Below are 25,460 nucleotides of genomic sequence, written 5' to 3'. Positions count from 1 at the left end.
GATTTTTTCTCGTTAAAGTCAAGACTGTAAGTTTATAGGTAGTATATTAAATATACTTTTATTTCGTATTACAATAGATGGTAAAAATTAATAAAAGTTAGTGATTTATTAATTTTTTTTTATCATGTAATTGTTAATTATTATATTATTAAATTTTCGTAGAATAATTATTAAGTAAAAATCCCAACTAAAATACTAATACAATCAAAAAAGCATCTCTCAATAAAATATTTTCGAAAAGTAAATTAGACTATTGTAATATTTATTTTTTTTATAACTATACATTCAACGGAAAACAAAGCATAAACCTCAAGATTTTTTTACAGAGTTAGATTCGAAATCCGATACCGCATATATACAATAAAATAACAAGATGATAAATCAATACGTGCGTGCCTTGTTGCTGCGTGGGAGAGTATTTACATTGTGGGCGTAGGTATGATTAAAAGTTGGTAAAAGAAATTTTCTACACGACAATATAATTTTAACATTTTTAAATTGATAAAAATCATAGTAACTGTTTAAATTATACTCGCACAAAATCAAGTGACAGAAAACGAATTTATGCTCTCCTGGACAATTTATAAAGAGTGGATATGTACGTAAATTTATTACACTAAATGTAACGGTTTTCTTCAGAAATCATTGAGAAAACTGTTAAACGATATTCAATATAAGTTTAAGTTTACACTGAGGATGTGTTTTATTTTTTTAATGTAAATGCAAACTTGAAAATTTCAAAATTCGTTTAAAATGAGCCACTCAAATTTAAAGAATAATTTCAAAATAAAACTATTTTGCTTAGTGTATTCCGTCTATATAAATTAATTTTTAATAAAACGCTTACGACACTAAATAGTTTGATATAAATAACAACTTTGACATGTAAATACAAGATCTGCAAAAAAAAAAAAATATCTCTATGACCTACGTCACAAGATATATATTGGTATAGGTATTCACTAAATTGATGGGCTCACATGATGTATTCGTATAACGAATAGTTCATACAAATTCGAGCAACCGATACTAATATGTAATTAATTAATTATTAATTAAGACTTTCAACAACAAGAACGATAAATTGCACAAAGTAATAATTTGTATAAGAAACCAATCGTATATAAGAAAATTGAATTTATTAAGTTTATATTTATCCAAGTATATTTAATAAATTACATTTTTTTATTTTATCAGAATACGTAAAACTATTTTATATATTTTTTATTTTTAAGACACGTTTGCATCTTTTGTATATGTTTTCATATATTTCAATTTAAAAATATAATAAAATACTTATCGCTGTTTAGTGGTGTAGAAAGATTCACTAGTGCACCTTGCAAACTTAGAAGAAAACGACTTTTAACCAATTAAAAATTTGATGTAATGATATTTTTTTAACCTTTAATTTTACTAATATTTCTTAAGAACAAAACTTATATCTATAAGTTATTATTATAGTGTATTTTTTAAACTTTGAAAATTTGCTGTTCTCGTTTAAAGACTGGAGTATTCATAATGGAAAAATTTCGTTTTGAAAGGTATAATGAAAATATGACAAACACAATTTTGCGCCCCTGACGCAGGCACAATTCACCATACCCTCGCTACGCAACTTTTTCTGTTATATAAATATTTTATTTAAGTGAGTACTTATTACGAACCAATTTATTAAGTATATAAATAAAAAAGTATAAATTATAATAATGACAATTATATTAAAGAGACAAATGTGATGGTTGACTGTTAATAGTTGAATGTAAATATAAATATATTTATATTTATTATGCATACAAACTGTATCAACATATTAATTTTAGAATACACTTAAATTTTAAACTGTTGGCTAAGGTCTACATGCGTGTATACGTCTTAACTCTTAATTATGGTTAATTTTTCGATGACTTTTCTTTTACACGTCATTAAATCGTCAATCAATTCAATTGCATTAAATTTCAAATCAACTCATTCAACTCGATTGTAATCTATGGTATTTGTTAATAAGCTTAAACTCCATGTTCATAAAATGTTGTATGAGAAAAAGAGTTTAATTGATACAAGAACAAAACCTATAAGAACACTCTGATTTAGAAAGGTTAAGCTTTATACACATAGACAATACAAATAACAATAACTTTACGTATATGAAAACCACTTGTTTAAGTTAGTTTTTGTTCTAATGTTTTAGCAAATTGTTATAGATAAATAGAATATACGAAATTCCGTTGAATATTTGAAAAGGTTTCACGGCACACCGCAAGTATGTGCGAAACTCGGAGCCAAAGGTATGCAGAATTTTCTCACATCATCTCCGCATAGACCTTGCCAATAGTATACGTTTTAATAAGCAACTTGTGTAAAATATTCAGTTCTTTGTCGGTGAATAATACGTCAGCCATAGACGTGTTACTGGGGACTTTTAAATTGGAATACTTGTAAAATAGTAACATATTTAGCGAAAAATCACAACCATCCACCGATTTCAAATGAATATTAGTGTCCATATTAATGACACGTCTGAACGCCATTGCTCGGAGCCCTATATAGTCACGGTATTTTTAAACAGTTTTCGCATCTCATCAATCAGCTGACCGGCCGATGGACGATGTTTGACCGGAACAAGAAACTATACAGTGGCGACTAACCGGTGAGTCGGAGCATCTGAAACATCCCTTTTTATAATTTATACACGAGTGGGTTTTTCTTCCGACGTAGGTACCGGTCCGCAACACCGGGCCGACATAGCCTATCAGTTGTTGTACATGCGTTCGGTAGCTCGGGTCGAGATAGGAAGAGGAGACCGATAGTTCGCATGCAGAACACCTACGCGTTAAACGGATCCGAAGGAAACGTGGGGTGGGCAACGTAATTTTTTCATATTTTTTTTTTTCATTTTTTTTTTTCCGTAGCACCCGTCGAGCTGTTAAGATAATAGGCCGCCCGTCGCTGGAGCTGCCGCGTGCTCGTAGGTCGGGTCGCGTCGACAGCGGCGGCGAATCGGCTAACGGGCGCGCGCGACGCTACCGCGACGGTGGTAACGAACGTTATTATTATCGTCCCACTTGTTACCGCTACCATTACCACTATTATTATTATTATTATTATTTTTTTCCTTCTTCCGAATCGTGTCGTGCGCGACGGCCACGATATTGCGCTGCCAAGGCGCCGCGCGGTCAGTCTGTGCCAACGTGCGATTATGTACAAACCGGTGTTGGGCATCGTGCTCGTACACGTTGCCGTCCTCGTCGCGAACTCGGCGCGTCCGGCGCGGTCGTCGCCCGCACAAAACATCGATCCCGGAGTCGCTTTTCGTGCCACCGCCGTCGATCCCGCAGCAGTCGAGACCGTCACGGACAATTTCACGGCTACCATCGTTACCGAAGGTACGTGTAATTTTCGACACCCTGGGACACGTCGAGTAAGGACGGGTCGGCACGATGTTTGTCGTCCGTCCGACCGTAGCGAAAATCGCACCGTGTGCGCATTGTCAACGTACCTTTGCTTTCGTGTTACACGTTTCACGTCGTTTTAACGGGCATCCGAACGGAACAACATGAAGAAGTCGTGAGATTTTTGCAAAAACTTGAATTGTACAGAGATTTTAGGGAATTCTTCGACGGTCTTTGAAGTAATAGTCTCTCGGTCAGATCTAACGTTTGAACACCAAGATTTTTGACGTTTAGCTGTGCAACGTGTTTTCGCAATGATACTGTTTCGCGTTTGACGAAACAAAGAGAACCGAACATCAGATGATATCTGCCAAATCGTTTGTCTTCCATCACCCTTCGCGATCATTGCGTACAATTTTAAACGCGGAAAAAGTTCTCTTTTGTTCTTTCGCACTTGTAACAGTTTTTACCATCGTTTTTCCTTGCCCGACCGATCGGGTTTTCTTTTATTTCCTCACCGTTTTCATATAGCCCTTGCTCCGCGAAATTACCGGTATAGTCGTTATGGATGGGTAGCGTGATAAACCGCAACAACTCGTTTTTTCCAACTGTCCCTGAAATAATAAATTCGAGTCCTGCTCCGGTTAGGAATCCTAAGGATATTGAACTTCGACACGTTACCAAATATTATAGTTCGGCGGGCCACATAAAACGATTTATTTTTTTTTTATTGATATTATGAACAGTTTTATTTAGTGTAAAACATCATTGAAATACTCGTTTTTGAACTAGATTAAATCCTATAACTCTTTTGTCTTCATTTCACACTCCACCCGCAGACGAAAGTTAGGATTGCTGAGTAGGTATCCGAATACGTGTTATTAATACTGTCACGTACAGTAGATATAGAATTATATAGATGTGAAACAATTAGCCATATTTTTTTATGTTATAAACCTATAAGTACTGTATAAATTTATAAATAACAGATAATTTAGCTGACCACACAATCCACGGTATTAATTTAACAATAACAATATAATCAATTAATCTTAAAGGATTGACACAGGAAGTTATTATGCCTATGATAATAATATATAAGTATATATTCTTAAAATATTATAATTTTTGATAATGAGCCATGATGTACAATGATCACTTAAGAATATTTATATTTGTTTATTTTAAACTATTTTAACGTTATTAATTATAAATAACGTTAAAATAATTTAAGTGTTTGTTTGAAAACACAAAGTTATTATTAATCAGTAAAGTAACTAGTTAATTAAAAACAAATAACTTGTTCAAAATTGATTAGATTATATTAAAAATGATTTTTTTTTTCAAAGACATAATTAATTATTATTCACACACATTGAAATAGTGGGTATTGTGTGGAAATATTTAAAGTTTATATACATTTAAAATACTTATAAATAATAACGAATTAATTTTGTGTAGCTTATTACAATAATATTGGTGAATGGATAACTTAAACAACAGTTTTACCTTACTAAACTTTTCTACTTATTACATTATTTATATGTTGGTGTTATATACAAAACAAATTTTGTACATCGAATCATTTAAATACGATGAACCGAAGTTATAGATGACATAAATTATCTAAGAATAGTTCATAATATTGATTTCGAACCATTTAAAATGCATCAATATCCTATTATGAATGACTAATAAGCTTTTACGGTTATAAAACAAATTAACACGTTATGAATCATGAGTTATTATGAACATCCATTTAACTTATTTTTTTATTTTTTTTTTTTAATTTGCCTTTGTTCGCATACTACAGCAAATTTTAACTTACAAAATACAACAATTGTAGTTTCATGCGAGCTAGTGGTTATGTATGTTAAATCTTTGATATAATGGTTGTATACTATGTTTATAATGTCATCCATCTATGGTACATATTGTAAAAATATTATTATTCATTACAAATGAATAATAATTTTTAAGGAGCATTGCTTTCTTTTTTTGGTTACCTATAGCATTTCAATGGTATGTGTATCAATATTTTTTTGATGAATCTGACAAGTAAAATAAAATTGGCCTGAAGGGAGATCAAATATTATGATCTCCAAAAGGTATGCGTTGATATCATGTATCATATATTGTAAAATTGTCTGTTGTTCTATAATGTGTGCATAAATGTATACATAGATTTAGCAAAATGTGTATCGTTTAATAATATTTAATTTATAATCAGACGTAATAAAAACCAGTCAGAGAATATACTTCCTTTTTAATTCGCTAGTGGCAAAGTTATAGTAAAATAAACGAATTAAAACTTTTCGAGGCACACATACTTTTAGCTGTACTAAAGCGTGTTTACTTTACACACATTTTTCAATCAAAATTATACAATGGTGTTCAATCGTATTATCAAATATTAAAGTGTTATAATAATTTATATGCTTATATTATTATATTATCCTTCATTGCTTATATTTTGATGGTCGAAAATTTTACTATAAACTATACATATATGTAGGTATATAAAATAATCCATCCATCAATAATTAACCCCTTGTAATCTTATTTGCAATTATTATAACCGTATGGAAAAAAAACCAAGATATTAGTTGACCTTGAAATATTTCACTTATCCATTAATGAAAGCAGTATTTGTTATATATTATATAAGTATCAATGTAAATAAATTAGTTGAGAACAATATTCCTTATATATGTTACCATAGATAATAAGGCTCTTAAATTTTCTTCTGTGTCACTTTCGTATTAGAAATAGCCAATTAATCAATGATAGGAAAATTTTTTAACTGAGTTGTTTAAGTTCCCTGGAAAGTTCTGGTTGTTATAGTTATTTTTTTTTTTTGTTTTATGATAATACAATTCTATATAAATAAGAAAAAATTGTTTAATCATTCATTAATTTTATTGGATAAGTGTATATGAAAAATAACTCAATAGTATAAACGTGCAATTTAATGAAAATAAAACCAGTTAACATACTTGATGTTTCGCCTGTCAACTAGGGTAAATCTATATAGGTATATATTATACTTTCATAACAAAATGTTTGTAATTTAATTATTGTTATTATTAATACTATTATTGGTGTTGATGGTAAACGATTATCATTAAATAAAAAGTCTTAAATAAGATTAATTAAAATAATATTTGGTATAATTACCTACTTTTATTTCTCGAGGTTAAGAACCTTGAGACATTCTTTCCTGTTTAAAATCTGGAATTATAGTGCTTTATAAAATGTAAATATGACTGTAAGAGAGTAATATGTAGTACTATAGTGTATTGGTAGAAGTATGTACCTGTATTAAACCCGTAGGCTATAGCAGTCCCCATGTATAATGGTATGTGATAAATATATGGTATGTACATTACAAGTTTAATAGGTAAAGGATGTTCATTTGAACATTAGTTTAATAATATATTTGTTTATGTTTAAACGCTATTTTTAGAGTAAATTTATTAGTTTTAATCAGAAGACAATATATTTTTTCGATTTATTATTATTTTTTTTTCTTAATTAATTATTTTTTTGAATCGAGTTTTTGCTTTGTTTTTGAAATTGCATTGGAATTAATAAAAATACTTCATTTTAAGATTTTTAGTAAATTTATAATGGATTAATAAAATTTAGTTCTATTAATTTATAAATATTTAATTTTACGCAAATAAAAAAAAGAGAACAAACTATACATATTTTTAATATTTTTAATTTAATATTGGTGTTTTGACGGTTACATAAATTTAATTTAACTCATAAGCATATTACTAATATTAGATTAAACTAAATTATACTACATTTTTACAAAAATTTATTATGTTGTAATGTATATAATCCTTAATTTACATAATTTTAAATTTTAAAATAATACTTTGAACTGTGCAAAACTTTAACGAACATTTTCAAATTAAAAATAAAACAAATCCGCATGAACGTACTAACAGAATATTAAGTTACTGAAGACATGTATTAAATTTTTTAAAATTTCATTTATCTAAAATTTAGATTCAATATATTGTTAGTGTAAAACCACATTGGTATTGGCGTTGAATTTTTTTTTTCAAAAAACTTTGAATTTCATGATGTTACTGATGTTCTCGGACTCATTGAACCACCGAACTTTAATATAAATGTATTACACGTACCTACATGATGTAAAAATCTCGATTTATTGTAATAAATATTATAGACTTTTATAAAGCGTTAAATAATCTTAACTTAATAAATAAATATTTTTCATTCTAAAAGCCAGAGCTCGAATACAAAATGCTTCAGTAACAAAACACTATGTGTAATAATATACAGAAAATAATCATCATTAAATAATTTTAAAACACTTGGTTATTATTATTATAAGTGTATGGCTATCCAGTATGAAATGATTAAATGTATAATTGCACTAGATATAATATATTTACTAATTACTTCGTCAGGTATTATAAATCAATAAAAACTATTACATTGGAACTATTTTAGAGTTACAACAAGTAGATACACCTACTTATAAAATAATATACTACATGAACATACGGAGAAAATACTACCTCAGCAAGCATGTATACATTGTGTTAAGTTAGATTTTGACGTTGTAGATATATAGATAACATTGTACTATAAATAAAGTTATGAAATTGAACACTCTTAAGCAAAACTGTTAACAGATTTAAATGTTTGCAACATATTAAAAATTGTGTAAATACTTTATTTTGTATGGTTTATTCACTGTCGAATAATCATTTTGAACAGAGATTATGTATTTTAAAATTGTGTTTTTACGAATTTAATTTCAGAACAGTAGTTTTTTCTTATTATTTCAAATAGTTTGGTAAGACTAACGTACAATTCATTATCATTCAGTGAAGATGTCCGGAACAAATGTTTTATTTCATCGCAACTTGGGTGTGTTATGACCACCATCAGTATTCATAGCGAGGAAAGAAAAATCATATTTGTTAAATTGTTTACCTAGTAAAAAATGCTCAGTATAATTTTAGTTACGTTTAAAATTTAAATATGTATAAAAAATATAAATTATTAAATACTATCTTTTTTTTTGATATGAAGCATACAAAAATATTATTTTTAAAAAAAATTTGTAATATCTCTTCGATTACCTTTAAAAGTTAAGACTATACACGTGCCAACTTGTGAAGAGGATTTCAAATAATAAATGATATTAAGGTTTTAATTTAATAATACCATATTTTTCATTTGAACTTCTTTGCTCTTATTATGCGTTTATAATTTGTCCATGTACCTTTTTATATTTTTCAACTGCATTAAAGCAATGTGTATAAATGAGAAACATTATAAACATTTTATAAATATTATTTGAAGTGTTTCGTAACGTTAGATTGAAATTTTTTACCATCGATATTATTTTTAATAATTGATTGTATATATACAAGCTTGATTTTTACTTAACTAAATAAAACAAGTAAAATTTAATATGCATGATATTATATAAATTACATATGTATTATATTTCATCTAAATAATAGAAAACTTAAAATTCATGAAAATATATAAAACTTCCAAACGTGAGTTTTATTGAAAATAAAAATAAAAAGTGAATGATTTAAAATAATTTTTGTTCATCACTTCCATAGGCATAGTGGGGAGAGGTAGTTCTATCCCTAGATTTAAAAAAATAATTAAAAAAAGAAATAATGACAAAATACAAGTTTACACGTGTGCGTGTAATCTATCGTAAATATGGTATGGTTATATTATCTATAGTTAATAGTTTTTAAATACTCTGTGTACTTCTCTGGTAACTATATTCTAATGACACCTATTATTATTTACTTATAAAAATGTTACTTTTTAATAAATAATTATATGATGTACTTGAAGGGAATCAAGTACTATCCATAGGTGAAGAACTCCAATTTACTTTATCATTAATTTAAAATATCATTATTATTTAAGAAAAATATTTTATATCTTCTACATATGAATTCAAAAAGTAAAAATAAACTAGTAACAGTACAAATACTTTATACTCTAATCTCAAATCGGTTAAGCATTAATGAAAAAATATAGTTTCAAGACTTTTACTGCCTCGTATGAAACGCTTAAGAAAAATAGTTAGTCTAGTGGTATTATGAATAAAACAAATTTTGTTTACCCGCATGTTTATATAAAATAAAAAAAAAGGTTATATTCAATAAACGATAAATAATATTGTATGTATATAGTTATTTATTTATTCAAATAAATAAATATCGAATTTTATAAATCAAACAGCTTCAAATAACCCAAAAGTTTTACAACGATAAAAAATGTATCGAGTATTATTTATTCTATCCAGTTTTGTGTTGAAAGTACATTAGGTATAGATGATATTGTAATATACTCGTAGGTACACGTATTCAAGAATTTCACTTCAACATTTTTTGTAATAGATAAAAAATTGTTCTTATCAAAATAAATTATACAGTTAATATTTTTTTTTACTTTCGTACAATTGATAGAGATATTACTAGCCCAAATATACATATTCTTAAGTATCACACATGTAATAAATTTGGTTTTACAAAGTTTCTGTAATTTTCTATTCAGTATTCACAGTATTTTTGAGCTGACAAAACTCATGTTATAATGACTATTATTCTGGTACTTATTTTTATTATCATCATGTCTTGTATAATATTTGTATGAATGTGTATGTTTATTAAGTCAGTAATTCATAATTCTCGAAAACCAATACATCAATGAGTGCTTTAATCAAATGGGCCATGGGCATAATGGTGTATATATTATGGATGTAGTAACTTACCTAGGTTGATTTCCTTTCGTCGTCATACATTAAGTACAGACTGCACTATTCCATTACCATTTTAAACACTCAATTTATTCTTTTATAGGCGTGTGCAAAAATACAAAAACAATGAGCAGACAATCGATTTGTTAAGTTTCGCGATTGCGGTGGCCACTGTATAATAATATATTTTTTCATTTATGGAAACTATATAAGAGCCATCGCAAGGACGACATACGGCCAAAAGCGACTAATTTATACCATTCTGGAACAAATTACACGTCTTCCCGAGCGCGTGGTTTATTTGTGCTAATTTTTTCATATTGTCGTTTTTGAATAATTTCACTGGGGACATGTTAATAATAATTATGTAATGTTTTAACGGCAAAGATCCGCATTGTGTATAATTTTTCAGTACTGGCTACAATTAGGAATTAAAATGGAGTAATTTTTTTTTAAATTTCACGGTGAATTATAAATTTCTGCTAAAATTATATGCCACACATGTGAATATATTTTAAAAACTTAATGTTTAGAATCTTGATTGAACGTATTCCGAAAATAACCATTATTGTAACGTTTTATTCAAATAGTATATATTTGAATAGTAGACATTTTATAATATAATATTTAATAGTATAAATATTAATTTTTCTTTAAATTTAGAATGAAATTTATCATATTAGCTTTATGGATATTAAAAATAAATACTACATAGTAATAAAACACTTAAAAACAATATTTAAGTATGTATGCTCGATAGATAATTTACTCTTACTCGTATGTTTATATTTTGATAACAGCTTTTAAATGATTTTGTATTAACTGAAAAAATCGCTTATTAAGTATTCCTCGAGATTTGTTTATTGTAAAATTAGAAATGGAGCTATAGTACTGGGTACAAAAAAATCTTGACTACAGAGAGAAATTATGTATTATTATGTTGGTCAGTGTAGTCTTGAAGGCCAATCATCACAAATATAAAAAAAATAATTAATAATAATTAATGCTAAATTATATTTGAAGTTCAATAAAATGATTTAGTACAAAAATAAGAATTTAATAATTAATAAAATAAGAAAATAATAAATTGAAAATACCATTACTATTATAATTGTGTAACTACATATTTTTCCCATAGAATTCAATATTTGTTGCGTAATTTTACAGAAAATTTACATGTATCAGTTTTAAATACTTTGTCTCGAGTTAACTACGAAAAAAAAATCTTTTTGCGATTCATATAAATAAATTTAACACGTTCATGATCGCATGCAAATAGTGTATCCTTATAAAAAAAAAATAAATACATTTTTGGCTTGTATTTTACAATTTTATAAATTAAATAAAACGCGATCTAGTGGAGCTATTCAAAAACCAATGATACCGAATGATAAAGAAAAATGTGTTGAATAAAACCATACAATTTATATGGTTGTTAAAAAAAACCACGTATTAGGAAACCCTATTTACTTAAATAGACCACGACCACGTGTCAATTATAGTTGACATCGGTTATTTTAAAAAGACTCCATGTCAACAATAGTTGACATGCGGTCGTGAACGTGTTAATAACAAGATTAATAATCTTGTTTTTGTTTAGTGTTCTTAATAGTAATTTCTATAAGCTCGACTTTTAATAAAAGTATATTTAACATATTTTTAATCTTATAATACAATAGATATATTAAAAATCAAAACTATCAACAGTGATTTTTCAGCTCGTCGAAGGACAGTTATGAATTCTTATTTCAAACGTGAAAAGCATTTGAAAGAAATTATGATAAAACTCAGTGGATTAAAAAATATATAAGATTTAATATTAAAAACTTTTTTTTTCTTGATTACTATCATTGTTTTTACAATTTTCACGGAAATTAAAAGAAAATTTAAGAAAATAACCGGTTTATTCAATTTTCATTTTCAATTGATGTCATAAAATAATTATTGTAAGAATATTTGCAAAATTCACTACATACAACTTTAGATAATTTACAAAAGTAAAAAAGTCTATAGTATAGTAGCAATAGTTTTATATAGTTTAGTATATAGTTTAAGTTATAGTTTAGTATATAGTTTAAAATGTATAGTTTTATACCTTTTAAAATAAACTTAGAATAATATTTACATATATAACGAATCAAATAATATATAACTAATTCAACAATTAAAACAAACTATAAATTAACAATATTAAAAAACATTTAATTTTATTTTTCATATTTTCAATGATTTTACTGTTAAAATGTTGTTTAGAATAGATGTTGTTAAAATTAGTTATTAAACTCATTATTGAACGCTACTTGTAATTGTGTTATAATTGTTAGATTATTATTTTACCATTATTCGTATTTTATAGCATAGTTCATTGTTAATATCCTATATTTAAGATATTCAATTCCTATTTAATTTAACTATGGGTCATAAATTAAACTGTTGTTTTATTTCTTAATATTTTCAAATATTATCGTATAACATATTATTTGTAACACATTGGTTTTATTAGGTTAGGTACATAATAACAAACTTTGTGTTAATATTTGTCGATTTATCAGACATTAATTATTGTAAATAATTGATTTAAACTTTAATTATTTTACGCTTTATTTAGCTACATCGAATTAATTAATAAGAACAATCGATTGCCTTATAAGTTTGATTTAAATAATAGTACAATAGTCTCTCAATAATTCGAAAAATTCCATAAATTGAACTAAACGCTTGGACCTCTGAAAAACTTCTATAATTATAAGAAAATACATGTATTTCGGTCCCCTTGATATTCGAAATTTTTGTCGGTGGAAAATGCTCTAGAGTTCGAATTTTTTTTTTCAGAATCACTATAATTCGAATTTATTTAAATTTCGGCCAAATTAGAAAAAACGTCATTCCTTTTTCCGCCAGTTATAAATTATAGAATTTTCATGTTAGAGAACCCTTTACGTTGATATTGAATAATGTTCTTTTTTATAGTAAAGATATTTTTTACTTATTAAAAAAATTACCAAGACAATTAATATATTATGAACTCATGAAAGAATAAAAAAAATTTGTATCACTAACCGCTGATTACTAATCATTAGAGCAGAGGACTTGCAGCATTTGCATATTTTTTTTGCATAATCACAAAAATAGCAGAATGCGAAACAAATACGTTTCATGCTTCCACAAGACTAGTTTTGAAATTTTATTGTGCATGTAAATGCATATTTTGCGTTTTTTTTAGTTTTTTGGGGCATATTTCTTCCATTTTATACTTTTAGATGCATATTTTAAATAATTTATCAATATTTTTTTTTCGATGTTTTTATTTATATTAAGGAACTAAGTACCAAATGTGTATCGTAACCAATTGCCAATTTCGTAATTTTTATCTTTATATTCGTTTGGTAAACCAAGCAACCGTATTTTTCTCTACCATGAATTCGTAAAATAAAATTCACAACCAATTATGTTACTTTCCGGCTAAAATTTAGTAACTGCATTTATGATAGCTTTTTTGTAATTAATTGTAACATTTTCCAAGGAAATAATCAAATTAAAATTTTCACATTTTCTACAAATATATCAAGAGCAAAAACATAGATAGGAAGATGTTAGTTTATTTGGTAATAAACAAAATACGAGTAGAAAACAGTGGCAGTTTTGAAATTCATGAATGGTAAACATTTACATTTACATAAAAGAGCGAGTACAAGTATGAAATGTATAACGATAAAGATAATTGTAATCTTCTAGGATTAAATTTTGAAAATATATTTAATACTTCTTTAGGTCTTACATCAATTTGTTTATGGATATTAAGCAAAGCTAACCCGTTTAAACGGTATTTTTAGTATATTTTTGAAAATTCTCAAAATCGTTTGATTCAAATAAGTGATTACTCTAACAAAAATAATTCATTTTGTTAGCATCTAGTAAAAACAAATGGTTTTTTTAATTTGTTTTTTGTTGAATTATAATTATAAAACTTTTATTCCACTTTGTGTATTTATACAATAATTACTCAATAAAAAACTATCATTAAATATCAACGTAAAGGGGTTCCCACACTTTAATAATTTATAACTGGCGGAAAAAGGAATGACGTTTTTTTCTAATTTGGCGAAAAAAGGAAAGTTCGTTTTTGGCGGAAGAAGGTGACACCTAGATTATGTACTGTGCATCTTAATGGATTCTCACGTTTTCAAAACGAATTTAAAAAAATGGTTCTTGATTTAGAAAAAGAAATGTATTAATAAAAAACATTTTTTTTATCTTTTAAAAATTATATTGTCTAAATGACGACCTTGACGAGCGATGCACATATTAAGCCGTTCTCGAAAGTTTTTTACCTTTCAAGTTAGCATATCGAGTAGAAAAAAAAGACAATTTCTTGATGGACAGCCTCCTTTAGTTTTTAATAGTTCTTGATATTACAAATGACCCACTCATAATCCCAAAGTCACAGTTTGATGTACTTTATCCTTGATAGAAACTGAGAGACTTTATTTTTTTGAAAAGGGTGGCGTCACTGTAACTGTGAATACAAACCGGTATTGCGAGAAGTTGGAAAACTTATTATGCCCAAAAATGGAAGAATACGATAATAAAAACGACTTCGGGTTTCAACAATATAGAGTCAGAACTCATACGGCCCATTATTCTCACACCATTTTGCAAGAAATGTTTTCTGGTCGTCTGATCTTCTTATGGGAAAACGTTACATGGCTTTTTTGTTCCCCTGATTTAAGTCCATGTAACTATTTCTTACGGGGATACCTCAAATCTGAAGTTTTCAAACATCAACCTAGAACTATTGAACAACCAAAGGATGCTATCCGTCAAGAAATCGCTGCGATTCTAGTCAATCTGAATATGGGTCCCGTAAAGTATAAATGATTGCCGATAAAAAGAAAGCGATCATGGCAGTTGAAATAAGGGGAAAAAAATGTTGCTCTACAGATTTATTTAAAATGTAACATATAATAATATGTATTATAAACAAATATCAAAATAAAAATGTAACAAAAAATGTAGATACTCATACTTTTATTTATTAAATGTAGTATTTATAGCTGATAATAATCTTTCAAGCATAATTTACGCATTATATTATAATTTTACAAGGTAGTTGATCTTCATCTGATACTTTGTATTATTTATGAATGATGATCCTTTTATTTTCTCGAGCGGTCAGTTTAGTTATAAATGGATATATATCGGATTTCATTAAGTATCATATTATGTAACTAAATAATTGTGTTAAGAATAATTTATACAGAATGACTTATTTAAGTTTGCAGTAAAAAATCTGAACAATATTTACAAGATAATTGTTTGATTAAAATGAGTTTTTCTCACAAAAAGCCTTTTCTGGATTAGTAAAAATACTCAGAATAGGCGTGTATTATTTTGTTCATGTAGTGAATCATAAATCAAACGTAATCTGAGTTACACTGATCGAGCAATTTTTAAAGATAATAGGTACTTTTAAGTTTGTTGAAAGTTTAAATAAGAAGCAGCATATTGATGAATAGGCAGTTTGTAGATAATAGACATTTATATCATAAGTTATTAATGTAGTATTGTCAATTTTTTAGTTAATCGAGTCTTGATTTGAATGATTTTTTTAACACAAAATTTGTCATTATATAATATAGTTAGAAATTTGCTCAATACTGCTTATTCAGTTTTTTATTTTAAATATTAAAAATAATTTTGATTTAGAGAAAATCTAATTAAAAAATACTTACCTATAATAATTACAATGTTAAATAATTGTACTGATATATTATATGATACAATGTACAGATTTCTTTATTTTTATTATAATTTGATATTAAATTATTATAATTTTTAATGTCAATACATTTTTTTTTTTAATTTTCAAACTTATATTATTTTGAATTTGTTATAATATTTATCCTGTAATAATAGTTTCAGAAATTAGGTTTTTATTTTTAAATTCTTAAAAAAATTATGTACATATATTTATTTTTATTAAAGCAATTCCATCATCTGCTTGTATATTAATTGAATAAATAATAATTTTGCATAGACGTTACTTAAATTTTCTAAATAAACAACTTTTATTGGAAATATAGACTTAATGAAATAAAAATAAATAATATATAACATATATGATTATTGATTAAATTAAAACGCTACCATTGTGTTAATAGTATATTATAACGCATGGTTCACGTACCACGTTTAATTAGTTTCACATAATATAGCTTAACAAAAATATTAATTTATTTTCCTGATAAAAACTGGTATTTTTAAGATTTGTTAAATATATTAATAAATTACTCATAGGTGCATTATTTTACTACTACCAGTAAAGTATAGTATAGTGGTAGGTAATAAAATGTATAAACGTTAAACCCAACATTCCGTCATTACAGATATTTCATATTTTTCCTGCTGGCTTTTTGTACCAATAACATTTGTATTGATGCTTTGTTTTATAGAGTGTACTGAATCTAAAATTATTAAATTCGAACGAGTTTTTTTTACCAAAATTTTTAGATTTAAACCAAATCCCAGAATTAATAAATATATAAATATATATAATATATAATAAAGTTTTAAAATAATGTCGGATATTTTACACATTTTTAAGAAAATATTTATAACGTGTGTAATTGTGTTTCTTATTATTGCAACAATTGATCAAAACTAAATATGTACGCTTGCATACATAATGCTCCCCCTTTTTGTGTATTAATTTTTTATGATGGCAAATAAATTATAAAATAAAATATTTACAGTAAAAAAAAGGCCAATTATTTTATCATAAACTAAAATGACAACACAATTTTTATTTCTCAATTTATATAATTGTTATTAAAAAAAAAAAAAAAAATACAAATTAATGAAGTGATATTGATTACACTGAAGTGGAATCAAAATAACTTAGGATTCTATAGTTATATTCTCATATTATTTCAATAACAATTATACAATATTTTTGCATTCATTTAGTTAAAATATTTTAATTCTTTGAAACTTTTTACGTTATTAAAAATGAAAAATATAACAAGATTTCAAACTCAAAATAAACCACGAAAAACACAAAGATACCCTTTTACTAGTAATATTAATTTATTAAATACTCCAAATACGTAGAAGGAAACGAATTATATATATATATGATTATTATACGACAACAGCTTAATTTTTAATACTTTATTATGATTTACATCTATATTAAATTTACTAACCTATTTGTATTTATTCTATTAATATTTTATGCAAACATGTCATATTTTTGGAATAATGATCAAATAACCATCTGTAGTAAGATTTCATGCGGATATTAACTGGGTTTTTTGATCCATCTGTAATTTTGGCAACATTATTTTTTTTTAATGATACATATTTTTTTATAATGAATGATAAATTGATAAACATTGAGCGATTGAAAATTAAGTACATATCTATTAAGTGACTAGTTACTTTTTACTTCTATACAAGCACAGTTTACACAGCTTTCCAAGAAAAAGCACTGAAAACTGAGTCTTATAAGTATTTTCCAAAAGAATTAATTCATAATCCACATATTATCCACATATCTTATTAAAATGCTAATAGTCATGTTTTACATCAATTTACAATTATTATTATACATTTAATTACCTTTTATTAATTTTAGAACATATTTTATTTATGTAATAATTTATTTCTCCAGACATAAATATGTACGAGTACTTAAGTTCATTAAAAAAAAATCAAAACAAATTTATTTATGAATGACACCGATGTTTTGTAAGCAAATTAAGCAACTCTTCTTCTTATTATTAACTTATTAATATATTTTTAAAATATTTATTTTGTCACTCTTATATATTATCAATGCATAATTTCTTAAATGAATCATATTTTTTTAATATAGATATAAATTCAATGCTTTTGATGCTCAATATATGTTGCAAAAATTATATTTCGTTAAAATGAACATTGTTACAAAAAAAAAAATATAATAGCAAGAATAACACTTAGATGTATTGGTTCTATCATTTAATGTAACGGGATACACATTATGTGGTCTAATAATTTATAAAGTAACTTTTATGGTGATAAAATTCAATTAATTTTAAGCCAATAATATGAAAAAGTTCTTCTACTTACAAAGTTTATATAATTATTTATACAGCTGGATAAATTGAATTTCTAAAATTGAAATTTTATATAAAAATTGTAGATAATTTATAATTTGCAGTATAATAAATGTATTAAAATTGGATTTTAAATTATGAAAACATTTCTAAAAAATGTAATTTTAAGTGCAGATGGAACTCATTACTTTTAAAATTTTAATATTATACATAAAGAAATATGCGATAATATATATATCCCGGGTTTAAAGTGAGGGGGACGCAAGGGAACTAAGTTTCTCTACCTCTCATAGCACTTACAAAGCATCCCCTTTAATATTTCTCCGAAAAGGTTATTAAAACGCTTAACTATTTGTTAAAAATAATCATTAACAATAAAACAGTTGAAATATTGGCTTTGCAATTTAGTTGATATCACTAGGTATTAAACAAAACTGTGTTCTATAAACAAAACTAAGAAATATATAAATTGTAAATTATATAGTAATTATATAGTACATACTTATATACATGTTTTTCAAAAATTTTTAGATAATTTTTAAAGAAAATTGTTCACTTACGAGTATAACACATAATATATATACATATTTATGATTAATTGTGTGACACTATATGAAACGCTGAGAATGATTAGAGTCCCCCTGCCCTTTTTTGCAATTTCAAACCCTGTATTTATCATTCTGTAAATGATTTTCTATTTAAATTTAACGTAACTATTATCAGCATGAATTACATTTATTTACAGTTTCTTCATTTTGTTTACTACTAATGCATCTTAAATTTTATCAATACGAACATAAAATAGTATCAATTATTAAGTTTTAGTCAAAAAAGCAAGATGAGCTTTATCATATAATAATGTGAGCATATTATTCTAATATTCTAACAAATTCTAAAAAAATATTACTCTTTTGTTTTGTTAGTAATAAAAATAAAAAAAGCCTAATGACCAGGTTTTAAACTCAGTCCTGGGTTTCATACGTTTATAACTCTTCATAAAATATATATGGGTTCAAGTTAGAATTTTTTCAAAATAAGTATTCGATACATATATCATTAGCTGAAAACTAAAATATAAAAGAATTTTTTTAGACAAAAAACTTTTATTAGTAAGCTACATATAAAAAAAAAATTAGATTGCTACATTTCAGATAAATTTCTTCTTTGTTATGTGAACATTTTTTCAGTCTATACACAGATTTATGAATGCTACCAAAATGAGATAGGTTTATGAATTACAAATATGCGATATATACTCTTAACCATTTTAGAATAAATTCAGCATTCACTAGAATTATATTTGCCCCACAACAATACACTGCATATACGAGTACTTTATGATTATTACGTCGTTCAGGAACAATATTTGAATAGTAAAAAAATGTTCTCATTACAAAGAAACTTTTACAATCTATAAAAATGTATTCAATAAGTTCCCAAGACAGTGTAACAACTAGATTTTGTGAGTTCCTAGTACAAACAATAGTCCAACTACAACAACAACAGTAGGGTCCTTTAAAAACGTTTCACCATAATTTAATTTAGTGAACATAATAATTTAAAAGAAACGATATTAACTTTTTTATATTAGCAATCTGGTTTTAGTAAATATAAAATATTTTAATTTTCCATGAAACCACAATATATTTGGAAATATTTTAACAGTTTTAAATTATTATTTATCTATACGGTACAAAAAAATATAAAATAATAAATGCATTTTATTTATAAAATATTAATTTATCAATAACAGAAATTATAAATTAGGTAAAAACATACGTAGTATAAGGATAAGTAATTGCTATGTATCGATTATTTATTATTTAATAACATTAATGTTTAGATTAAACTAAAATAATAATATATTACGATTTTGAAAAAAATAAAATTGTTGAGACTTTTTCATTAGCTAAATCGTCAATCACATTATATATATTCAAATCTTAAATTTTGTTGGATTCAATATTTAGAATACTTATACTTGTAAATCTTTCATTTCCAAAGTATTTTCTTAAATAAGTTTTTATAATTTTGATTTTGGAAAGAAAATGTTTCGGTGTCGTAACTGTGACGGGTAATGATGTAAAAATTATACAAGAAGTTTAGACATCTTTGTATAGAAATCTCATATTATTAACAACAGTTTCTGAAATATTATTAAAGCATCTTGTGTTTTTGGGGCCGTGTTTAAGCACAAATGAAGCCCAATTTAAAGTTCAATGTACTCTCGATCCCCCCCCCCGCTACTTATGTTACTGTTCCAGGATATATTATAATATCAATGAGAAATGTGAAGAAGTAATGATAGACTTTTCAAAATCTTATATGGTGGATATATTTCAAGATATATCACCGATCCTGCGTATTTTTAATAGATTTTTTTTGAAAAAATATTTATTTTTATTTAAGCTCATTATTCTTTATTTACAAAAATATATGATAAATTGTTTTTTATATTATTATTGTTATTGTTATTTTTATAATTGTTTATCTTTTCTAAAATATAATAAGCCCCACTTAACAGGTTCCTGTGGGGCCTATGAGTTCTTAGTTTACAATATTATAATAATTAGGTATATATTCATATTAATATAAGTATGTAATTTTAATTATTACAAGTAACTTATATGTATATATCTCACAATACAACAATGTATTCAGTGTTCTAATCAACATGAAAACTATGTTAAATTCTTCATATCTCTATAAAGCCATCGTGTTTTAAGTAATTTAATGATGTTTAGATATATAATCCATAAGTGTGTACAAACTTCAATTTCCGGTCGAGCCTAAATACAATTAGTGCCCCAATACTTAAACAGTACCCATAATTTTTTTCTAACACTTCAACATAGAAGATTCTGTTGTAAATGAAAAACAATGTAGTATTTATATATATATATATATATATATATATATATATATATATATATATATAGAATCAAGTATTATATTGCTAATTTTTAAACATATATTTTTGAAGTTAAAAGTAAAACTTTAAATTCTTTAAAATCAAATGATATAAATACAATTAATTGATTTCCACGAACATATTAAAATATATAAAGACATTTTATGGTTAGTTTAAATTTTACTATGCCCCCAAAAAAATTCCGGCCAAGCCGGGGCTCGCCCGGCTCGCCCCGTACGCACGTCTATGATATAATCTCATAACTATTAAATAGTTTTATTCTATTTACAACTATTTTGATACATTTTTATATATTCAGCTTTTAATGTATGTGTATAAAGTGCAATGTATGAACTACCCGTATCGTGATTTTATCGATTCGCGTAGGATAATGATTGAAGGTTAACTTTAAAATGTAGACGTAATAAACAAGTAGTGTTTTCAATTAAGAGCAAGCGTGTTTAATAAATAGTCGTTTAATATACTTGTTTTCATTTGATATTATTTAGTACAAACACTTCACCTGGTTTTTATTGTAAGGATATGTAGGCGAATAAATTTAATTGAGGAAGTTTTCATCAAATGAACATTTAAATCTGTAGTATTATAATAATAAGCATTAATACAAACAACATTTAATAATTATGAAGAAGTAATATACACTTTCAAAAAAAGTAGTATGAACATATGAAAACATATGATTGCAATTCGTCGGGAAAGAATTAATGAAAACGATGTTAGTATAAATTAAAATATTTTTTTTTTTTACGGTTCAATAAAAATTACAGAAACATAATAATACAATAAAATCTACCAACTCCCCGTAATATAGGTATCCGACCTACCAAAATATAGTCGAGCTATATAATGAAATATGTGTCTTTGATCTAATGATTTACACACAATATGATGTACTCGTATACATATTTACGTAATGATGTGTATATGCAATTTAACTATCTACTTTTTAAAATATTATCTCATCCGGGGTATTTTGTTAAAATAATCAAAATGTATTTTATGTTTTGTTTTCTAGAAAATGATACGAGTACCAGTTACGGTTTCGGTAACAGCAGTACATGTGAAAATGCCAGCCGTTCTATTGACGACTTTCCTCCAGACTTCTTCACCAACGAACAAAGACGTCACGGTGCGGTTGTCTTTCACTTCTTGGTGGCATTTTATGGATTCGTTTTCATAGCATTCGTGTGCAATGATTATTTTTTACCGTCGGTGTTTTGCATATGTTTAGGTACGTGTGTAACACATGTTTGACTAATAATAATAATAAAAATAATAATATTACCCTGTAATATAAGGTATTTGAATCCATTGATATGATCCTAAATTAATAATTATAATAGGTATATAGTTCTATCACGAGGACACATGAATGGAATAATATAATACCTATTCGAGTTTTAAAACATAACTTCATGAACGCGTTTTTTGTTTATTTTATTTATTATTATTTTTTAACTTTGTAACATGATACACTTTATGAAAATAATTCCAAATTACAGGTAAGAGGGGATTAGTTAAATTTCACAAGGATCAAGGGCCTATTATAACGATTACTTATTGAGTATCATTTGAATCACGACCATGATAACTGTCTCCTTGATAACAGTATCCTTGACATCGAGACAAATCGGAAGTGTAATATAGATTAAAAAAAAATCTCCTTAGAGAATATGTAGGTACACACAATTTCTCGTAAAAAAAACACAAATTTGTTTGAATAATAATTAGCTCTACAAAAAAAAAAAAAAACAATGCTATACTATTGTGAGTAAATATACTCATTTTCATCAAAGTCTCGACCACATCAAGTCAATTTCGATCAGTATTAATTACTTGTTCGCATCAATAATGTTGATATTTACTTGATATTCATCTACACAAATATAAACAATACTATGCAAATCAATAACAGAAATGAAAATAATTTGCATTTATTATTATAGATTATTTGTATATAATCAGAAAATAAACGATTTAATTGATGATAATTATATGTGTGTTCAACTTTGATCAACGTTCCGAAACCAATAAATGGAGGTTCCTAAGTATTATTTAATCCTAGCTACTAGTAAATATGATTGCATAACATTTAGTTAAACAATTATTAAAAATAAAGTGTATAGAAAAAAATCAATAAACATGAGTAGGTATAAAATGTTTAAGATTCCTAGTAGCCCCTGTACTGGGTAATTTAATACAGTAAAGACGTAGACAACCTTAAAATTTAAATTATGAATTTAATTAATTTAATCACAAATATTTTTGACCTCTAAAATTTAATTATTGGTTAAATGAATGAATAAAATTGAAACATTTTTAAATTTAATATTATATTAATTAATCATTTTCAATAAATTGAAAATTTTTCAATATTTTGGAGAAAAAAACGATACATATATATATTTATACATTGTTCATAAAAGTTCATAAAAGATTTTTTTATTTAAGAAACTTACAATAATGTATAAATGTATAAATTCATTTGTCTCAACAGTTAAAATATATAAAGAAAGAGAGAAAAAAAATGTATTTACATACACTCACATATTCATACATTCAAAATATATAAATAAGAGAAAAAGTTAATTATAATAAAAATCTCTCTGAGAGGAAAAGTTGATGATAGCTTTGATCAAGGGTGGATTGAAAGATTGGAAGTTCATAAAATATATTTCTTAGTTTTTGAAATGAAAACAGTAAATAAAATAGTAATGATCATACAATTTTTAAATGTATTATATAATATATGATACATAAACACACGTAAACACAAGTGCTATTTACTCATGTTTTTTTTTTTTTTTATTGTACTATTTTCTAAAAATTATTTAAACTGTTTTTATTATTATGTTATTAACAATAATAATATTTCAATACCGTGAATGATATTATCACACAGATGTCACAGACAGAATTGTCTTCAAATGTTTTTTTAATGTCCGTGTATATTAAAGCTCCGTTGCTACCGTGTTTTTTTAAGACGTTTTCCGAAAGAAAATAAAGATTAACCTACTTATGTGTTAAATATTAAGAATATTTTTAGTTTTAAGCACAAGGTTATTTAATTAAAAGAAATAAAAATTTCTTACTCGAATTCTTTGTTTAAATATCAGTCTCTAAAGTTCCATAATCGTGTTTTCCATCAAATCATTTCGTTATGCTTAGAACCAGTGCTCGACTTGTGGTGGGACGCAGGGGGACGGAATACCCAAACTAATTTTCAGAAATTTTAGCGTCCCCCTACTATTATTACGCTATAATCATAACGCTCAGCCAGTTTTAGAGACGTTCTTTTTTTAAAGTAAATAGAGTTCCCCTTCTTTAATTTTGCCTAGTCGAACACTGCTTAGAACTACATATTTATTTATTTATTTATTTATTTATTATTATATAACGGGCACAAGGCCCAAAAGTGCAATATTACATTTTACATACATTTGTATAATCTTGTACTTGGTAACAGAAAGTAATTACAAATATTGGTTAATACAACTTAAATAATACAGTATTTTGATGACATAAAGGAATTATTAATTAACAAAACACATAATGAATTTAGTATTATAAACTGAATAGGGTAGGATGCTCATTGGCCAAACGCATCATTCGATCAATTGGGTTATTCTTACCATAGTTTGTATAATGGAAAGGAATTAAAAAAGGAAAACATGATCTTGAAGAGCGAGGGGGAACTCTAAAGTTAACTTGGGAGAGTAAGGAGGGAGCATCAATACTGTCATTAATTAGCTTACTCAAAAACATCAAATTAGCTGTCATACGTCTATCAACCAGGGAAATCAAACCAAGCTTATTAGAGACAGAAAGGTAATCATGCTTATTGTGCTGTATTCCCAAAATATTGGCGGCAGATGAAAAGAAACGTCTCTGGACTTGCTCTAGATGTGAGGAGTCAGCTGTCGTGTACGGATCCCAAATAACGGATGCATACTCTAGTAAGGACTTCACCAGAGAACAATACAGCGTTTTAAGTGAGGTGGCCAGCTTAAAGTTCTTCAACGTTCGGATAACAAAACCTAGAGTCTTGAACGCTCTACAACAGATTGACTCTATATGATTGTGAAAATTGAGATCAGAACAGAATATTACTCCCAGATCTTTTTTACTAGTGACCATATCTATACTTGAGCTATTTATAAGCCATATTATTGTAGATTCACTGCATAGCGTTAATTCTCAATAATAATAACTATTATAAGTATGCATGGCGTAAAAATTATGATTGGACATAGAAAGAT

General features: G+C 26.1%; 1 protein-coding gene across 2 annotated transcripts in view; it reads left to right on the top strand.

Annotated features, from left to right (window-relative positions):
* Window positions 1–3,134: 3,134 nt before the first annotated feature.
* LOC112680659 (sodium/potassium/calcium exchanger 5-like) overlaps window positions 3,135–25,460 on the top strand; it is a 40,977-nt gene continuing 18,651 nt past the window's right edge. The window contains exons 1-2 of one of the 2 annotated variants that reach the window (XM_025550823.1): window positions 3,135–3,383; window positions 22,217–22,432. In XM_025550823.1, coding sequence (XP_025406608.1) covers window positions 3,197–3,383; window positions 22,217–22,432 — 403 coding nt within the window. In that variant the 5' untranslated portion in view covers window positions 3,135–3,196. The remainder of the gene's footprint in view (window positions 3,384–22,216; window positions 22,433–25,460) is intronic. The other variant, XM_025550824.1, reaches the window with a different exon arrangement.

Source organism: Sipha flava, unplaced genomic scaffold (genome assembly GCF_003268045.1).
Source record: "Sipha flava isolate LNK unplaced genomic scaffold, YSA_version1 179_pilon_pilon, whole genome shotgun sequence".
NCBI classification, from domain to species: Eukaryota; Metazoa; Arthropoda; class Insecta; order Hemiptera; family Aphididae; genus Sipha; species Sipha flava.
This window is presented reverse-complemented; position numbering and strand designations above follow the sequence as displayed.